The sequence below is a fragment of the Cibotium barometz genome, chromosome 44, assembly GCF_041138505.1.
Source record: "Cibotium barometz isolate CiBa-2024 chromosome 44, ASM4113850v1, whole genome shotgun sequence".
In the NCBI taxonomy this organism is placed as follows: Eukaryota; Viridiplantae; Streptophyta; class Polypodiopsida; order Cyatheales; family Cibotiaceae; genus Cibotium; species Cibotium barometz.
The window spans coordinates 19,298,680-19,316,618 of NC_141089.1; the positions used below are offsets into that span (position 1 = coordinate 19,298,680).

At 42.1% G+C, this 17,939-nt stretch overlaps 1 protein-coding gene across 1 annotated transcript in view; it reads left to right on the forward strand.

Moving 5' to 3' along the window:
• The first annotated feature begins 17,352 nt into the window (after positions 1-17,352).
• The window catches only part of LOC147613037 (uncharacterized), a 771-nt gene continuing 184 nt past the window's right edge, over positions 17,353-17,939 (forward strand). Inside the window, exon 1 of the mRNA XM_086782740.1 lies at positions 17,353-17,939. This exon is cut by the window's right edge and continues 184 nt beyond it. Within this exon, the coding sequence (XP_086638866.1) occupies positions 17,353-17,939 (587 nt within the window).

Here is a 17,939-nt window from a genome sequence, read left to right on the forward strand (position 1 = left end):
CTCCTGTGTGTGTGTCTTCTCCCCCTCTAGCGTTCTTTCAACAAAAATAAGATCATTAAACATGAAAGATGTCTCCTTTCTTCCCTATGATACTTACAGTTGCATGGAAATTGAGTTTGTTGGCGAAGATGGATGTCTCGTGCCATGTACACATGTTGTACAATGGCCACTAGATCTCCATTGCTCGATATTTTGAATCCATATAAATGACCCTTCCAATATAAATGACCCTTCCAATGACGTTCCATCACATCTCGTCGAACTCGGTGCGGACCAATAGCAATAGGCTATAGGAAAACCTAAGAACCCTTGCAAAATTCCCATCTCGCCCAAGCACCATCATCGTCCCTCTTGTTGTAGAACGAGATCTCCTCAATCTCATATTTTGGTCTTCTTCCTGGTGCGGCCATATCAACTGTGAAGCTATAGTAGTGAGATTAGGGTTGGGCTAATGAGATAGAGAAATAGAAAGTGAAGATGCTATGCAAATTAGGGGTTCGAGCTTGATGGATATTGAAGAGATGGAAGAAGAAGGGAGGAAAGTTAACAAGAGTTTAATTTGGACGTTCAAGAGGGAAAGCAGACTTGAAAATGAAATTTTTAACTATAACGAAATTTGAGATGGGTTTCTGGGGGGGAAAGTGACTGTTTTGGGAAATCTTGAAAATTTAAAAATTTTAAGGGGTTTTTTGAGCCACGAGAATGGTGGGACCACACCTACCCTAACCCCCCTACTTTGTGAAAGGGACAAGTGTAATTATTAGTGCTGAAAGCCTAGTCCCTCTCCCTACTGCCTAGTCTCTCTTCCTATATTCAAAGGAGATCAAATGTGCACAATCCTCTATTCCTATTGGTCCATTGCTAATTACTTTCATTAGCAAAAGGCCTAAAATATGTTCAAATGCCCCCTAATGACATGTGCTCAAATAATAATTATAATCACACTATTTTCTTTACATTGTAGTGTTCTTGTATCTTATGCATAATCAATGGCTTTAAATATGTGCTAAAATAATCATTATAATCACACTAGTAAGGTTTGGTGACTTTGATTATGTCACTTTGTAGAGATAGAGTGTCAAGAGGCAGATTGATATCGTGCATGCGCATGAGTCTGTGAAATTCAAGTATAGAAACTTGTATGGATTTTATGGACCCGTGCCTTGAGTTTGTATTATGTAATCTCTTTAAAGTTTTGGGACCTATGTGTGTGGTATTTATTGAGAGTTTTTTTACTGTTTGGTTTCTTTAAAGTGTAATTTTAATAATGGTATTCAAGGTGGTGGCTATATTCATTTAGTGCTCCAAATAATATTGCAATGAGAGCATGTAAATTGTGAAATTATTGTATGGGAGATTTACTTTGGTTGTTTTATGAAGCTTATAATAATGGTAAATCAAGTGGTTTAAGTACACATTGTTATGTTAATTTCTAATTGTTTAATGAAAATGGAATTCGAGAATTGCTTCCTTTATGAGTTACTTTATACAAGTTGAAGATAGTGTGAACAACATGGCTAGCTTTGTTTAGTGTTCCAAAAACATTTTTTAAAAATCACATAGTATTTTTGTGAATCTTACTTCAAAAAATGGTATTTACTCAAAAAATAATATCTTCTCGCTTGGGTTTGCTTGCTCATTCTAGGACCGTGTCAGTCCCAAGCTACTCAATGTTCTCACTACCTCCATATGTTCATAGCATGGCAATATTGAATTTAAATTGAAGAAATAAAACAATAAGTTTTATTGATGATATTCCAAGAAGCTAAGAAACCAAGGCTACACTTCCCTCACTTTATTATAAGGTTTGAGAATGGAACCAACATTAAAGAAGGAATGCTCGAGTTACACATAAAAGATCACACCAACTTGTAGTTGCATAAATCATGTAGGACCCAACTTCATAGATGATTCTTTCACCTTAATTATTATCAATCCTTCCCTTTCTCTCATAGCATGGTAATATTGCAATTCAAAAACATAAAAATAACAAGTTTTATCCATGATGTTAGTATCCCCGATTGTGTCAAGCAGTTAGAAAGAGACCATGAGAGGGAAGATCCTATGAGCAAGGATATACTTCCGTTCACTTTAGTGTAAGGATTGAGAATGGGACCAACATACAAGAATAAATGCTCAATATTTCACATAAAACATCATGGCAAGTAGTTGCAATAATCTTGTGAAATCCTTCATTGAGGAAAAAACATAAAACAACAAGTTTTATTGATGATTCCAGTATCCTTAAGTGCCAAGAAGCTAGGAAGAGACCATGAGGAACAAGCTCTATTTCCAACCGTTGTATACCTTCAAAAGAGTGAGAAAGGCTATACTTCCTTGCACTTTATTGTAGGGATTACAAATGGGACCAACATAAGAGAAGGAATGCTTGGGTTACACATAATGTTGAGAAATGTGGGTGATATAGCATCCATATATCCTTAGTGTGAATCTTAGTGAAGGTTGCATATGTTTAAGGTTATTAGAGATTAAGTTTATTAGTGTGAGCTCAATGAAACTCCAAGTGGAATTCCCTTAATCCTAGGCACCTCCCATTGATGTAGGGGAGGTGGAGTAGATGTAGGAGAGGAGAGAATTATGGATCAAGGTGCATCATTCTATGAGGCCTATGTTATGAGGTCTACATGCTCATTTGGAAAATGGTCCCAATCAAATGATATGTTGGTTGGTCAATCATATGGGTAGGCCAACATGGCCAACCCACCATGTCCATATCGACCTTGGGTATTATATGTACACATTAGTTTGGAAGTCTTAGTTTATCATTGAGTTCATTGTGTTTAAGCACTCTTGTAAGAAAGACATCCTCCATCCTCCCTCCGTTCAGAGTCTGTTTAGATTGCCATCAAAACTTCTTACTTGGAGCATACAAACATCATCAAAACTCCTTATTTAGAGCACATGGGTGGGCGAACATCGTCGCCCTCGAGATGGGTAAACATCATTAGCTTGTGATCAATTTTGCAAGCGGTAATATTGTTTACTCTCCACTTGTTTTTTGTAATTCAATGCTTTGTATTGTCTTGATCTTGCTGTCGCTATTGTATATTCTTACATTCCCATCTAAAAAGATGGTTAGCATGCATTGAGCAAGAGAAAGTGAGTAAGAGTGAGCTTCAACTCATCTATGGAGCTAAGCTTAATTTTTGTTTGTGTGATATTTCTATAGTATGCAGTAGACTTTGTGTTTCCTCTTGGCACATTAGGAAGAAAATCTTCAAGAAGGAGCTAAACTTTTCAAGAGTTTCTTCCTACAAGGTTCATGCTCTTGTCTTTAGTGTAGTAGTCAACAATGTCTATAGATCGAGGGGAAAGTTTGTGCGCATCATCTTCTCTTATGAGAGAGCTCTATGTAACACTCTTTTTCCAACTCATAAGGATATCTTCTTCAACAGTAAAAAGGTAGGGTTCTGTTCATATTTCTGCAGCAAAATTTGCCACATTGTCTTTCATTCTATTTATGTGTATGAAGAACCCATTCTATGGGGCTGAAATCAATGAGGGTTTCCCCCCTTTTTTCACTCCTTGCAAAGAGGGAGACTTTTTCAAACCTTTGTGAGAAGACTGAAAAACCTTTGTGCTCATTTCTTTATGTGGGCATTTTCAATTGTCGTATTTAATAGCGTTCCTTTGTAATAATGCCCTAATGTTATAAAAACATTTGTGTTCATTTTTTTGCGTGGGCATTTCAATTGTGGTTTTTCTTTGCATTCCTTTATAATGCCCTAATGTTATAAAAACTTTTGTGTTCATTTTTTTGTGTGGGCATTTCAATTGTGGTATTTCTTTACATTCCTATATAATGGCCTAACGTCATAAAGGGTCTCATCGCTCTTTGTGTGAGTTAACATTTGTGTGTGTTCAAGCCTTTGTGAACATCAAATCAACCTTCTTATTGTCCTCATTTATAAAGCACACCCTTATTTGTAAACACTTTGAGTGATGGCTACAACACATGGTGAGTTAAAGTGTTTCCAACCCGTATTTACTTCCTAGTTCATCATCTTGAAAGTGGATCTATTTCTTGGTAGGGATGTGAGCCATGCATACTTCCTTCTTGATGGTAATTATCTTATGCATTCAATGTATGAGATGGGATTAATTTTCTCATCAAACGACCCTTTGTGAAGACATTTTATGGATCATTTCCTATGTGCATTATCCACTTCTATCACCCTGGCTTCTAGATTATTTAGCCTTACCTAATTCACAACCATTTGCATGGTGAAAGCATGGGGCTTTGTGTACTCTGGGAGGATTGGATCATCATCATACACATGCTCCTTTTGTCTCCCTTGCTCCATCCCCATCTATACACTAGTGGAACTTTGGACTTCAACTATATAGATTGCCATCTTGAAGAACTCTATCGAGTATTTCCACCTAGTTTGTTTTGTTGGTGAGGGGATTTGGTGGCACTACTTGTGAATTGAGCTTCAACCTCCACCCGCAACTAGTCATGACACCATGTCAATCCCTTGCGCACAACTACTAGGGAGGATATGGGTGATTCCAGACCACTTGGATTGGTGAGGGGCATTAGTGGCACTACTCCTCAACTGAGCTTTAACCTCTACACCTAGGAGCATCTAGTCTCATGACAACACACTGCTCCCCTGCACAATTCTTGATCTAGTGTGTGGTCTCTACCAAGGCATATGGGAGATGTCGGACTGCTTGGTCTACTAGCAGCTATAAGAGATGAAGCTCTTGCCTCAAATCTAGCTATAGCTTGCGAGATGGGTTGCTATTGAGGCACTTGAGTATGTTGCCTTATAAACCCTTGGATTGAGCATGTGTCACACCCTTTCTTCTTTACATGATCTGCTAGACTTGTTAGGTGCACACATGCCTACTGCAAAGTGGCTTCTCAGCTTTGTATTTTGTCCTATCCTTGAGCTCCATTCTTACCTTTTTATCCCGCTTTGCCAATCTTCAAAGTTAGCAAACATTTTATTTTTGCTCTCTAGTCCCTTTTGTGTAGCTTTTCGGCAGTTGAGAAAGTCAGCAATCATTTTATTTTTGCTCTCTAGCTCTTTTTTGTGTAATTTTTTGGGCAGTTGAGAAAGCATCTTTGTCTTGTGGTTGGTTGCTTTGCTTATCTCCTTTTTGAGTGTTTTTCTTGTTTCATTGTCCTCCTTTGGCACATGTTCAGTATTGACATGTCACACCTTCCATGTATTCAATGTGGGCTTGAAGTGCAAGTACTTTGTTGGTTTGTTCTTCAAGGCACTTGGTGGTGAGGCCAACACATGCCTCAAATTTGAAGGGTGACCCTATTTTTTCATTTGAAGGGTAAAATATTACTCAGGATTTCTTTCCTTGTATCAAAGAAGGACACACTAAAGGATTTTTCAGAACTTGCCTTCTTAATTATTCAGTTCTACATTGGGCGGTTCATGTCTAGCCTTGAGCACAAGGATTAGAGCACAGCCGTCCATTAGAGGGAAATCCAGTCCGTTGAAATGTGTTGCATCTGGGCCGTTGGATGCGGGTCAATCGCAACCATCAATCGAGATGAGATCAACAACGTTGGATTTCTGCAGATTGTGGCCGTTGAAAGGCAGAAGATCACCACCACCGGTGCATGTTGGCGGTGACGTCCTATAGGTGTGCATGCCTTTGTCCATAAGAGTGACCCTATGTGCATGGGTAGAACAAATGTAACTATTAATAAAAAAAGTCTATAATGAAGTCTTATGCAGCCTCTTAAAGGGCACATATTGCATCGCCAGCCCATCTCATCCCAAGCTTCCATTCATCACACAAATCTGTCTCACAACTCTCATGGAGGTAAGCTTAGGAATGAGTAACTTGACATATTTCTGGGCTTTCCTTATCTCTCTCAGGGCATTCACATGCTGGTTGATTCCCTTTTTCAGTCTTTGCTTTGACAATGTGTTTTCACTTGCTGCGTTCTCTGCCAACCCTAGAGACTTGGTCCAACCCTTTTTGCTGTTTTCTTTGTTCTAGCCATCTATGGCATGTCAATAATCAAATACAGAATGAAATATGAGTTCATATAAGAACCTGCATCATTTGGATTCATACATGCAAGGTAGAACTAGAACATGATATGTACATAATATATGTTCAATTTATTTAAAATGAGAAGAACATTCCTATGTATAGGCAATTTAACTGGTTAGAGATTGGTGTGGGCTAGTGCAAGGAACAAGCATTGTACATGCAATTTAACTAGTTAGAAACCGGTGTGGGCTGGTGGGAGGAATAAGCATTGTATAGGCAATTTGACTAGATAGAGACCGGTGTGGGGACTGGTGGTGGGAATAAGCATTGTATAGGCAATTTGACCAGATTGAGATCTGTCCAAATAGAAACAATTGACGGCATCCAAATGGAGGGCTATGTCAATGGGAGTAAATTGAAAAAATATTTTGGACCATTAACCCAAGAGATGCTTTTGCAAGAACACCTCTTAAAACAACAAAAACAGCTGGCAAAAGAAAAAAATCCAGCAAGTGCAAGACAAAGCTAAGGCTAGGCAAGTCAAAGCTAAAATGCAAAAAGGCCTGATTCATGTCAACATGGAGTCTATAACCCTTGTGGATGAAAGGGATCTAAACATTGAGCCAGCGCACGACTCAAGTTAGGACTCACAACAGCTAAGGGCATTGCAACAAGTGTTGCATTAATAGATACAGGGTCCAGCCACAACTTAATCTCATATGATACTTGGATAGCTTTAGGAAGACGACACCTTGAACACACAGATGCACAAGTTTGTAATGTGCACCTAACAACCACAAAGACCGAAGGGTATTTAAATGTTAATATTTCCATCAGTAATAATCCCTTGGTCAGAAAGGTGTTTGTGATGCCTGCAGGTACAATGGAAGAAGAGATGATCCTAGGACAATCCTATATATGTGCCAACAAGTGCAATATCCAATGGGAAGAAAGAACAACATCGCTGAGCATCGGTGAGAAGGTCATGTCCATACCATTATGGAACTCGGCAAATCAAGGGAAACAAATCACTGTAGAGGCAATACCTCAAAAAACAGAATCTCCACCCATTGTGTTGAATTCGCCTACAAAATACCCAACATACAAAGGCACACATAAATGGGTGCTCAAGAATCAACTCAAGGATCAACCAGAGAGGAAGGAGACAATGAGTAATGAACGTATTCAGGGACAAACACAATTCAAAAGTCGGCCATTGCCAGCACCTACTAAGTGGTAGAACTCCAAGCACTTGCAAAGGCCTCATGACTGTCATCAGCAATGGGTCCGAAAGGACCTGCTCTGCAAGCACAAGGCTACTATCAAGGCAATACAGCAATACGAGTACCCAAACCAAAGCCCATGGCCAAAACCACAACAGGTTCGAATCAATATACAAAGAAATGTGAGAGCTTGCAGCTTCAACTCCCTAATAGAGCCAACACTACACTTGCTCTTGTGTGGAAGATAAAGAAAATTCAGCCAACTGTGAAAATGACCAAGGCAACAACCATACCTACTCTGAATACAAAATGGAATAAGACAGGTGAAGGTAGAGGCAAAGGTGTTCCAAATGGAAGCTATACACAACCAAATGGAAGCCATACACAACCAGACACAACAAAGCTATTTAGTTGGGTGGAAGGAACAATAAGAAGCTCCCAAATAGAATTAAAAAGACTACATCAGCAAATGCCCAAAAGTGCCAAGGTGAATCCTTGGTTTTCAAATAAAAGGGACAAGGTAAGCAATGCATCATCATATGCATGTGTGAGTGTTTGAGCACGAAAGATAAAAATTTGATCTTATAAACTCCACGTGAAATTGCAGGAAAATGGTTTACGCTGTGAACCACCCTATAGTCGTTCACGCCATGAACCATCCTTTGGTGTTTCACGTCGTGAAAAAGTTCAAAGAAATTCACGTCGGTAAGAACTGTGGCAACCAATTATAAAATGACACGTGGCTCCTTCATTAAACATAGCCGCCCTATCCGTGCTATAAAATCAAATTTTTTTGTCTTCTTTTCGTCACTTTTCTTGGTGTGATTTCGTGTCTTCTTCTTCGCCTTTGTGCATCACGTGTTTGCTTCCAACTTCCTTCAACCGCCTACCCAAGCTCGTCGAGGTGGGAGCTTAACTTTTTACTTTTTCTTTTTCGTTGCTTTCCTTGTTTCTATCTTTTGTTCATGATAATGTCAATGGATTGTGTAAGTCTAAAAAAATCTTTTTCGAGTCAATTGATTGAATGCTTGAATGTCTGCCACAATGAATGCATATAAATCCATTGAATGCATTTCAATAAATGCAGTGTTTCAATAAAATGAAAAACGCTCCATCGTGAACATGTGCACACAATGAATAAAATCTCTGACTGCAGTTTCACGTCCTGGACTTTCACGACTTTATGTTTCATGTCATGACTTTCACGCCCGACTTTCACGCCCGACTTTCACACCCTGGACTTTCATGACTTTATGTTTCACGTCATGACTTTCACGCCCTGTTCTTTCACGTCATGACAATTCACGTCATATCTTTCACGTCCTAGAGTTTTACGACTTTATGTTTCACGTCATATCTTTCACGTCCTAGACTTTCACGACTTTATGTTTCACATCATATCTTTCACGTCCTTGACTCTCATGACTTTATGTTTCGCGTCATGACTTTCACGCCCTGTTCTTTCACGTCATGACAATTCACATCATATCTTTCACGTCCTGGACTTTCACGACTTTATGTTTCACGTTATATCTTTCACGTCCTGGACTTTCACGACTTTATGTTTCATGTCAGACCTTTCATGTCCTGGACTTTCACGACTTTATGTTTCACGTCCTGGATTTCACATCCTAGACTTTATGTTTCATGTCATATCTTTCACGTCCTGGATTTTCACATCCTAGACTTTATGTTTCACGTCATATCTTGTTGGAATTAGGGTTGCAGGAATGCACACACAACTTCAAGAAGATGAGGAAGCTTGAGCACAACACTGTAGTGTATTATGAGTGCCAAAAATGAAAGATTACCAACCCTAAAAGATGATGGGCGTATATGCAATGCACGGGGGAAAAAACCTCCTAGAGAGGGAAAAAGTGCCCCGGCGGTCCTAAGTGTGTTCACACACATCACTACTATAATATGGTAACAAATCCCCCCTGGAGTGATGCGGTGAACAAGAGCTAGCACTCATGTATAGGGAAGTGTCTAGCTATGTGGACGAATCCACAAAAGGGAGTAAGCCCAAAGCTTTGCGAAAAGCTTCGAACTTTTCACGAGGCAGAGCCTTTGTGAAAAGGTCTGCAAGGTTATCCTGTGTTGGCACATAAGCCAAACTGATCTCTCCTGCAGAGAGTCTCTCCCTGACATAATGGTAGTGCACCTCAATGTGCTTCGTACGAGCATGGAACACTGGGTTCCGCGCAACTGCCAATGCGCTCTGACTGTCAGTGAAGATGGTGGTGGCAGATGGCTGCCCAACACCCAAATCAGCCATAAGGCGTCTGAGCCACACACACTCAACCGTAGCTGTGAAAGCTGCCCTGTACTCAGCTTCACAACTAGAAGTGGCCACAGTAGGCTGCTTCTTGCTCAACCATGATATGCATGAGCTTCCAAGCATGAAGCAAAAACCACTCGTGGACACGCGTGTGTCATAACAACCAGCCCAGTCAGAATCTGAAAAAACATGTAAATCTGGCGGCAATGATCCCCCCTTGGGATAAAACAACCCAAGATGCCGAGTACCACTCAAATAGCGAAAGATACGCTTCACTGCCTGCCAATGCTTAATGCCTAGGCTATGCATAAATCTGCTCACCTGTGAGACTGCAAACTGAATGTCTGGCCTCGTAATGCATACATAAATGAGGCAACCAACAGCTGTCTGATAGAGTGTGACATCAAAGTGATCTCCAGCATCATGAAGACTCAACTTCAAACCTGTCTCCATTGGAGTAGCAATAGGCTTGCAGTCTTCAAGGCCAAATCTCCGCAACAATGTTTCAATATACTTTGTCTGACACAAAGCAATACCTCCATCACACTGCTTAAATTGTATCCCCAAATAATAATGCAAATGCCCCAAATCTGACATCTCAAAAGAGGCATTCAAATCAGCCTTAAAATCAGCAATATGACTCTCATTTGGTCCTGTGAGCAGCATGTCATCGACATAGAGAGCAATGATTAGATGTACACCATCCACACGTTTAACATACAAAGTGCTTTCTGTTGGACTATTCTGAAACCCATGTGCAGTCAAATATGCATGTATTTTTTCATACCAAGCTCGTGGAGCTTGCTTTAAACCATATAAAGCCTTTTTTAACCTGCACACTTTGTTTTCCTGCCCTCTTTGAACAAAACCACGAGGCTGCGATACATACACCTCCTCATGCAAATCTCCATTTAAGAACGCAGTCTTTATGTCCAGCTGATGTACATTCCAACCATTATGAGCTGCTAATGCACAGATGCTACGAACAGTGGTCATACGACATGTGGGAGCAAAAGTCTCATCAAAATCAATGCCCTTCTCTTGAGCATAACCTTTTGCAACAAGCCTAGCCTTATGGCGATCCACTGTGCCATCAGGCTTACGCTTCAATTTGTATACCCACTTAGTGCCAATGGCCTTCTTGCCAGGGGGCAAGTCACATAAAGACCATGTACCATTCTTCATAATAGCATCGTATTCTGCTTGCATAGCAGCCATCCAATTTTCTGAACTTTGTGCCTCATCAAATGAAACAGGCTCACTTTCATCGCACATACTAGAAACAGCCAATGCATAACAATCTGACGCATAAGAGGCACCATGAGAGCCAGAACGAGTGCGACTAGACAAAGGGGCATCCAACTTGCTGTCACGCAAAGTCTGCACCAGCCATCTAGGCATATTCCTAGAGCCCTCAATCTCTTGTCTCTCATCCTCAAGTGCATCATGCACATCTGCATCAGATATAGGCTGATCTGTGCCATCATTTAAAACCTGCATAGGCTGAAAAACTGCCTCATGAGGTATTGCACTTGACTGTGCACCACTGAAAAGAGGCAACAATGTGTCATAGACATCACGTGAGCTGATATCTGTCTCCTTAGTACATGAAACCAAGGGCTGAACTGCATCTTCCACAAATACAACATCACGGCTAACCAAAATGCGCTTTGTCTGTGGATGATACAAACGATAGCCTTTGCTCTCAGCACTATATCCAACAAAAATACATTTGACAGCTTTGTCATCCAATTTTCTGCGATGTTGCACAGGCACTAATGCATATGCCAGGCAACCAAAAACACGTAAATGGCCAACAGATGGCTTGCGGCTATGCCAAGCCTCATATGGAGTGACAACCTGTAATGCTTTGGTGGGACACCTGTTTAGTACATAAGTGGCACACATGACAGCCTCAAGCCAAAAACCATGTGGTAGACTTTGACTCTTAACCATACATCTTGCCATTTCCATGAGAGACCTGTTTTTTCTCTCAGCCACACCATTTTGCTGTGGTGTATACGGCACTGTACATTGGTGTTTTATCCCACGCTCAGCCAGAAATGCATTAAATTCTGAAGACATATACTCCCCCCCTCGATCTGAACGGAGAGTGCCCATCTTACTTTCTGACACATTTTCAGCCATAACCAAAAACTGTTTGAAGCACAAAAACACTTCGGACTTTGCCTTCAAAGGATATACCCATGCATGCCTGGTAAAATCATCAATGAAAGTCACGAAGTAAAGGTAGTTTCCAAATGATGGAGTTTGCATGGGACCACAAACATCACTGTGAACAAGCTGCAATCTGCGTTCAGCTCTCACTGATCCATCTTTGGGAAAGGAAGCACGCTGCATTTTACCCAATATGCAGCCTTCACAAACATGCTTGACAGGTGCCTCAAGCTTAGGCAAAGAAGACACCATTTCAGATTTCTGCAGGCGCAGCAAACTTGCAAAATTCAGATGACCAAAACGTGCATGCCACAGTTTTGCATCTGAAATAGCCTGCGTATCCATAATAGCACATGCTGAATCCTCTACACATTTGCCATCCATATTGAGCTTATACAGCCCTCGACATAGTGAACCAGATGCTACAATGATGTCACCACAAGAGAGATCATGAACAGTACATCTGTCATCCACAAATTTTACAACCAAACCTGTTTTGGCAAATGCGGAGACTGACAGCAGATTCTTTTTGATCCCTGGCACATACAATGCATCAAAAAGTGTAAAGGTGTTGCCATTTGCAACATTCAGCACAATCTGTCCAACTCCTTCAACGGGATAAGAGGAGTTATTGGCACAAGTGACAGTATTCCCTGTGGGAGCAGACTCAAGGAAAGTGAATAAACTGCGCTGCGAGGTGATATGCTTAGTGGCACCACTGTCAAAGTACCATACATCTGAATCTACTGCAGACATACATGTGTCATGCAAAGATGGGTCATAACTGCACTGCGCATTGAATGCCCATTCTGTATCTAGCACAACATTAGCAGATTCATTGTTAGAAGGAGAGGCATCTGCAACAGCCATACCAGCCTCTTTCTTCTTAGCCTCTTTCGCAGCCAGCTTAGGACACGCTTTGATGACATGATCATTTCCCTTACAGTACTTGCAAAATGTCTTCTGTTTGTCACCCTTCTTCTCATCTTTGTCTTCCTTCTTTGGTTGCGCAGCATTTGCAGATTTCTGCTTACTAGAAGAAAAGCCAGCTTTACCTTTCCCGCTTCTCTGACTAGCAACGAAAGCTTGATCTGCGACACGCATAATATTCCTGTTTTGTCTTGACTGGTCTTCTTGCAGCAAAACAGAAACTAACTCCTCAAATGATAAGGCATTGGGATTGCCTTTCATCATCAAGCGAAGAGTGGAAGCAAAACCCTGATAAGAATCTGGTAGACCATTCAAAACAGTCTGCACAAGTGAACTGTCTGACAGGATTTCATCTGCAGAAATGAGCTGCTCTTTGAAATCCTTGATCTTTGTCAAAAAGCTATCCATAGAATCACCTTCGTTCATATGCTCACTCTCCAACTGTTTTCGGAGATAAGCAACACGAGCCTCATTTCTTGCCTGATACAATGTGGCAAGTACATCCCAAGCATCCTTAGAAGTCCTGCAGGAGCGAATATGTGGGATAATGGTACGTTTGACAGACAGCGCAATCAAGGCATGAGCCTGCGCATCTCTACCATCCCAACGAATCTGCTCTGCTGAAAGTGGTGGTTCTCGAACAGCTGCTACAGCACTTGTGCCTGCACCATCATCAACAGTACCTGTTTCTGATGTGTTTGCAGCATTCCCAGCCACAATAGGACGTGCATCAATACCCTGCACAATGTTCCATAACCCCTTTGCTACCAATACATGTCGCATCATATATGCCCACAATGGATAGTTGGTGCCATCCAACTTATCCTCAGCAGCCAACATGCGGAATACATCATTGTTGTCAGCCATGGCCAATGACTGTACTACTAGATGTAAATGCTGTCTGTAAGAGGTAAACCTGTATAAAATCGACCTGTGCTATGTAGCACAGCCCAAAACAGACGAATGGGCACCTGTCCTGCAGATTTTAATCTTGACAGAAAATCTGCACAGTAGGACGATTTTGCCTGCGCAGTACTTGGAATGCAAAAACGGAGGGCGAAATGACTTCAGATCAAAATTCTGAAACGAACAAGCCCTTTGGGCTCTCCCACGGCATATACTAACCTGCAGACGCTCGTGAAACCTCGTTGCAATCGGAGGAGATGAAGCGGCAGGTGCCGGTGATGCTGCCCGGGAGGAGGAAGCCTGCTCTGATACCAATTGTTGGAATTAGGGTTGCAGGAATGCACACACAACTTCAAGAAGATGAGGAAGCTTGAGCACAACACTGTAGTGTATTATGAGTGCCAAAAATGAAAGATTACCAACCCTAAAAGATGATGGGCGTATATGCAATGCACGGGGGAAAAAACCTCCTAGAGAGGGAAAAAGTGCCCCGGCGGTCCTAAGTGTGTTCACACACATCACTACTATAATATGGTAACATATCTTTCACGTCCTGGACTTTCACGACTTTATGTTTCACGTCATATCTTTCACGTCCTGGATTTTCACATCCTAGACTTTCACGTCTTGGACTTTCACGACTTTATGTTTCACGTCATATCTTTCACGTCCTGGACTTTCACGACTTTATGTTTCACGTCATGACTTTCACATCTGCTCTTTCATGTTCGGACCATTCACGACTTGACGCATAGCCCACCCATTCATATCATGATTAACATACTAACACTAACATTTTTTTTTATAGAAAAAAGAAAAGGTAACCTCCCACCTGTCATTCGACTGACTGTATATGATGATACAGATGTCGGTTTCGAGATCTGAGGCACGAGAGCAACCATCAACAACACAAGCAAGCAATGCTATAGGGTCACCAACCAGTCAACGACTACAAAGCACCAGCAAATTAAAGACCAACTTCTTGGGCCCTTACTTACGCGCAGTCATTCCAGGGAACCCTTATTAGGAAGGACATCACCACACCACATGGAAAGGTAACTCTCCAATGCCATAGCAAAGAGTGCCTCCATCTATTAGAGGATGCTGAAGTCAAAGCTGAGCTCGACAAAGTCGGCCTCCGCAGAATGGCAGAGGTACTACCACGAGGAGTTGACACCGACCTCTGCACCGAGTACCTAAGGACATACAACAAGCAGACAAAAAGAGGCAGGATTACATAGAAGAGCTACTCATCACAGAAGATTTAATCGGAGAATCTTTACGACTCCCAGTTGCAGTGAAGGCACACAGGCACACCCTTGATACAATGCCAATCAAAGAAATGCTAAAGCGAGATTCTTACAACTCAAATGGAGCGGAATACGAAAACATCAGAGATGAAGCCATCGAAAAAGCATGCAGAGCAATGTTATTAATGATGCAAATAAAGCTGGTGGACAGGTACAACAGGGTGGACTTGAACAGGATAGCTAAATCTTATGAGGAGAAGGAGGAGGACGGGGCCTATTATATGCATAAGGAGATGGAGAAATACCTAAAACCCCATCAATCAAAGATAAGTAATCCTTACCTCCTAACTCAGGTACTTAACCATGTGGCAAATAGGCCTTTAAAAGAGCCGGAACCAAAGGAGAGCCTACAACTAGCTATCATCCCCGACCAACCTAAAGAGGCTACCGGAAGGATAGAAGAGGGTCAAGCAATGTTAATGGAAACACAGGAGCTCATAAAGACAATAAAAAAGAACTGATGGACGAAGACAGACAAAAAGATGAGAGGGATAATTGTAGATGTCACAACATAGTCACAAAAGGGGGTGGGGGGGTCCTCCTTTTATTTCTTCTATTTCTTTCTCAAATTTTTTGTTGATTTCAAAGTGGGCTTGAGACCTTTCCACTGTTTTAGCTTCATCATCTCCTTTGTCAACATCAAGGGGGGAGGCATCACGAGCATCCACCAAAAGAGGGGAAAATCTGTTTGTGCCCCTAGATTTAGGAGAACGAGCAGTGGAAAGGGGGGGCTTGCTGAAGGAAAAGAAGTTTTGCCCAAATAGGGCACCTAGTAGCCTTCGCGCCAATTGGAGGAAATTTAGGATACCACCCAAAGAGGGAGAGAGGTGCATTGTGAGGTATCCACAGTCTTGCATATGAATAGCATTAAGCATCGTTTCTTCTTCTTTGAACATAGAAATAAAATCATTATCAGGGAGAAACTACTCCTCTGTTTCTCATTTGTCCCTAATCTAGCTTTTCAAAACCTCTATCAAAGGTCAAAGGCCAAAGTAGAGTCCAATCAATGCCCTTGTCTGGTATGTAACAACCCAATCCCGAACCAGATGAAGTGGAAGGGTGATTGAGATGGACATACCTTTCTTGCTTGAGTCTCTAGGTTTGTTCAAATCGTCTTTGTTTCCTCCTTCATCAGTGGTAGATCTCTGGGCAGCAGACTGAGGCCTGAGGTTAGCAGCCAAAAAAGTTCCATTAGTTGACGGACTTCCTCCTCCAAGAGGAATAGCACCTTGACTCTAGAATTCTTCAAGAAAAGTTAGGTCATGGGCCGCTTATCCGTCGATAGAGGCATGATGTCCCATACCAATGAAGCCCACCATATCTAGATGATGCACTAGCACTTGACCTCGATGTGGCACGGTCCCGACGATATCCTAGGAATCCTCCCAGTTAGAGACCCTTGATTATGAGCAATCCACTCACTTATATAGGGCATATATCCTTTAAAAAAATAAAAGCACCCCTGTATTAGGTCCTTCACATAGTGGGTGCTCTCCAAGGCACATCCAACCCAACACTTGTAAGTAATAATCCCATCTCATCATGGCCTTGTTAGCTTATAGCACTTGTAGACATTCAACAACCACATGTATGTTGCCTCTATTTAAATACCATACAAGGTGGATGGAGGCTTGGATGGTATGGTGATCTCTCACCTTTATCATGTACTTACTACTACTATGGCTAGTGAGACTTGCTCCTGAGCATAGACTCTTGCGTGCCAGTGCTTGCCTCCTTCCAAGTTCCACAGGGTGGAGGCTTGTATATGGTATGGTGATCTCTCACCTTTATCATGTACTTAGTATGGCTAGTGAGATTTGCCTTCGCATCTATTCTTGTGCCAGTGCTTGCCTTCCAAGTTCCTCTTCTGCCTAGCGCACTAAACGTATTTTGGTGACAAAAATTTATGCCGGAGCTCCTCTTGTTATGCAAATGAACTGGCAAAAGGAGGGGTTTTCATTCTGCACTTCTATATTTATTGGTTTTGGCCTTGCCCCCAGCTATATTAGTGCACTTTATAGTATTTAAAGTATTAGAAATAAGGGTATTATTGTTTTGCGGGTGTGACCTCAAGATTTTCACATAATTAATTTTAAATCCCATCGATCTTTTTTGCTGAATAGATAGGTCTTTGGATATGATATGGCTATCAAATGGGTGCATTGCAAAACTTATGAATAGATAGATCTTTGGATATGATATGGCTATCAAATGGGTGCATTGCAAAACTTACCCTTTTGGAATTGTCCTGCCACTTTTTCTATTCCGCGACGGACATTGAGCATTTTAGGCCCACAAAAGAAATTTTTTTGTCCAGCTGGGCTGTCGGACACACGGGTTTAGGAGATTGGATATTGAAGTTATGCTTCTTGATTAAAAAGCAAGTTATTTTGTAAATGCTCCTCTCTATATTCCGCGCTTTTTTTAATTAAAAAAATGAAATACTTTTTACATTTGCTTTTGGAAAGGCACTAGCGCAGCGAAAAGCGAAAGGCTATATATACAGCGATCCACGCCATGATGCAACACCTTGATGGCGAGTGGACATCACGAGCAGGAGAAGGCGGACTTGGAGCTGGGCGAGGGCGGTGGCGCACTCCCGGCGCCAGAAGTTGCAGGTGATGAAGAGCACCACCAGGAGAAGCCGAACAAGAAGAGCACCACTAGCGCAAGCCAACGCCGCCGCCGCCGCTGCCTCCTCTCTATGGCGGCTGTGGCGGGCGTGTTGGCGGGCGTGTTGCTTCTTCTGGGGGCGACCGCGTTGATCACGTACCTGGCCGTGCGTCCCGTGCATTTGCCGCAGTTTGGCGTGACGGGAGGAAGCGTGGCCAGCCTGGACCTTAGCCACCAGCCGGCACCACTGGTGGAGCTGCAGCTAACAGCCCAGGTGCACAACCCCAACCGTAAGATCGGTTTCTACCTGCGGCGCCAGACCCATGTGACGCTCTTTCACGGGGCGCTGCAGATTGCTGAGGGCTGGCTGCAGCCGTTGTACCTGGGGCACGGCGACACGTGGCGGCTGCAGGTGGACATGAAAAGTGGCGAAGCTATTGACGGCGTGGCGCAGGCTGATGCGATAAGCCAGCTCTTGAAGGACGCCAGCAGCGAATCCAGTAGGAG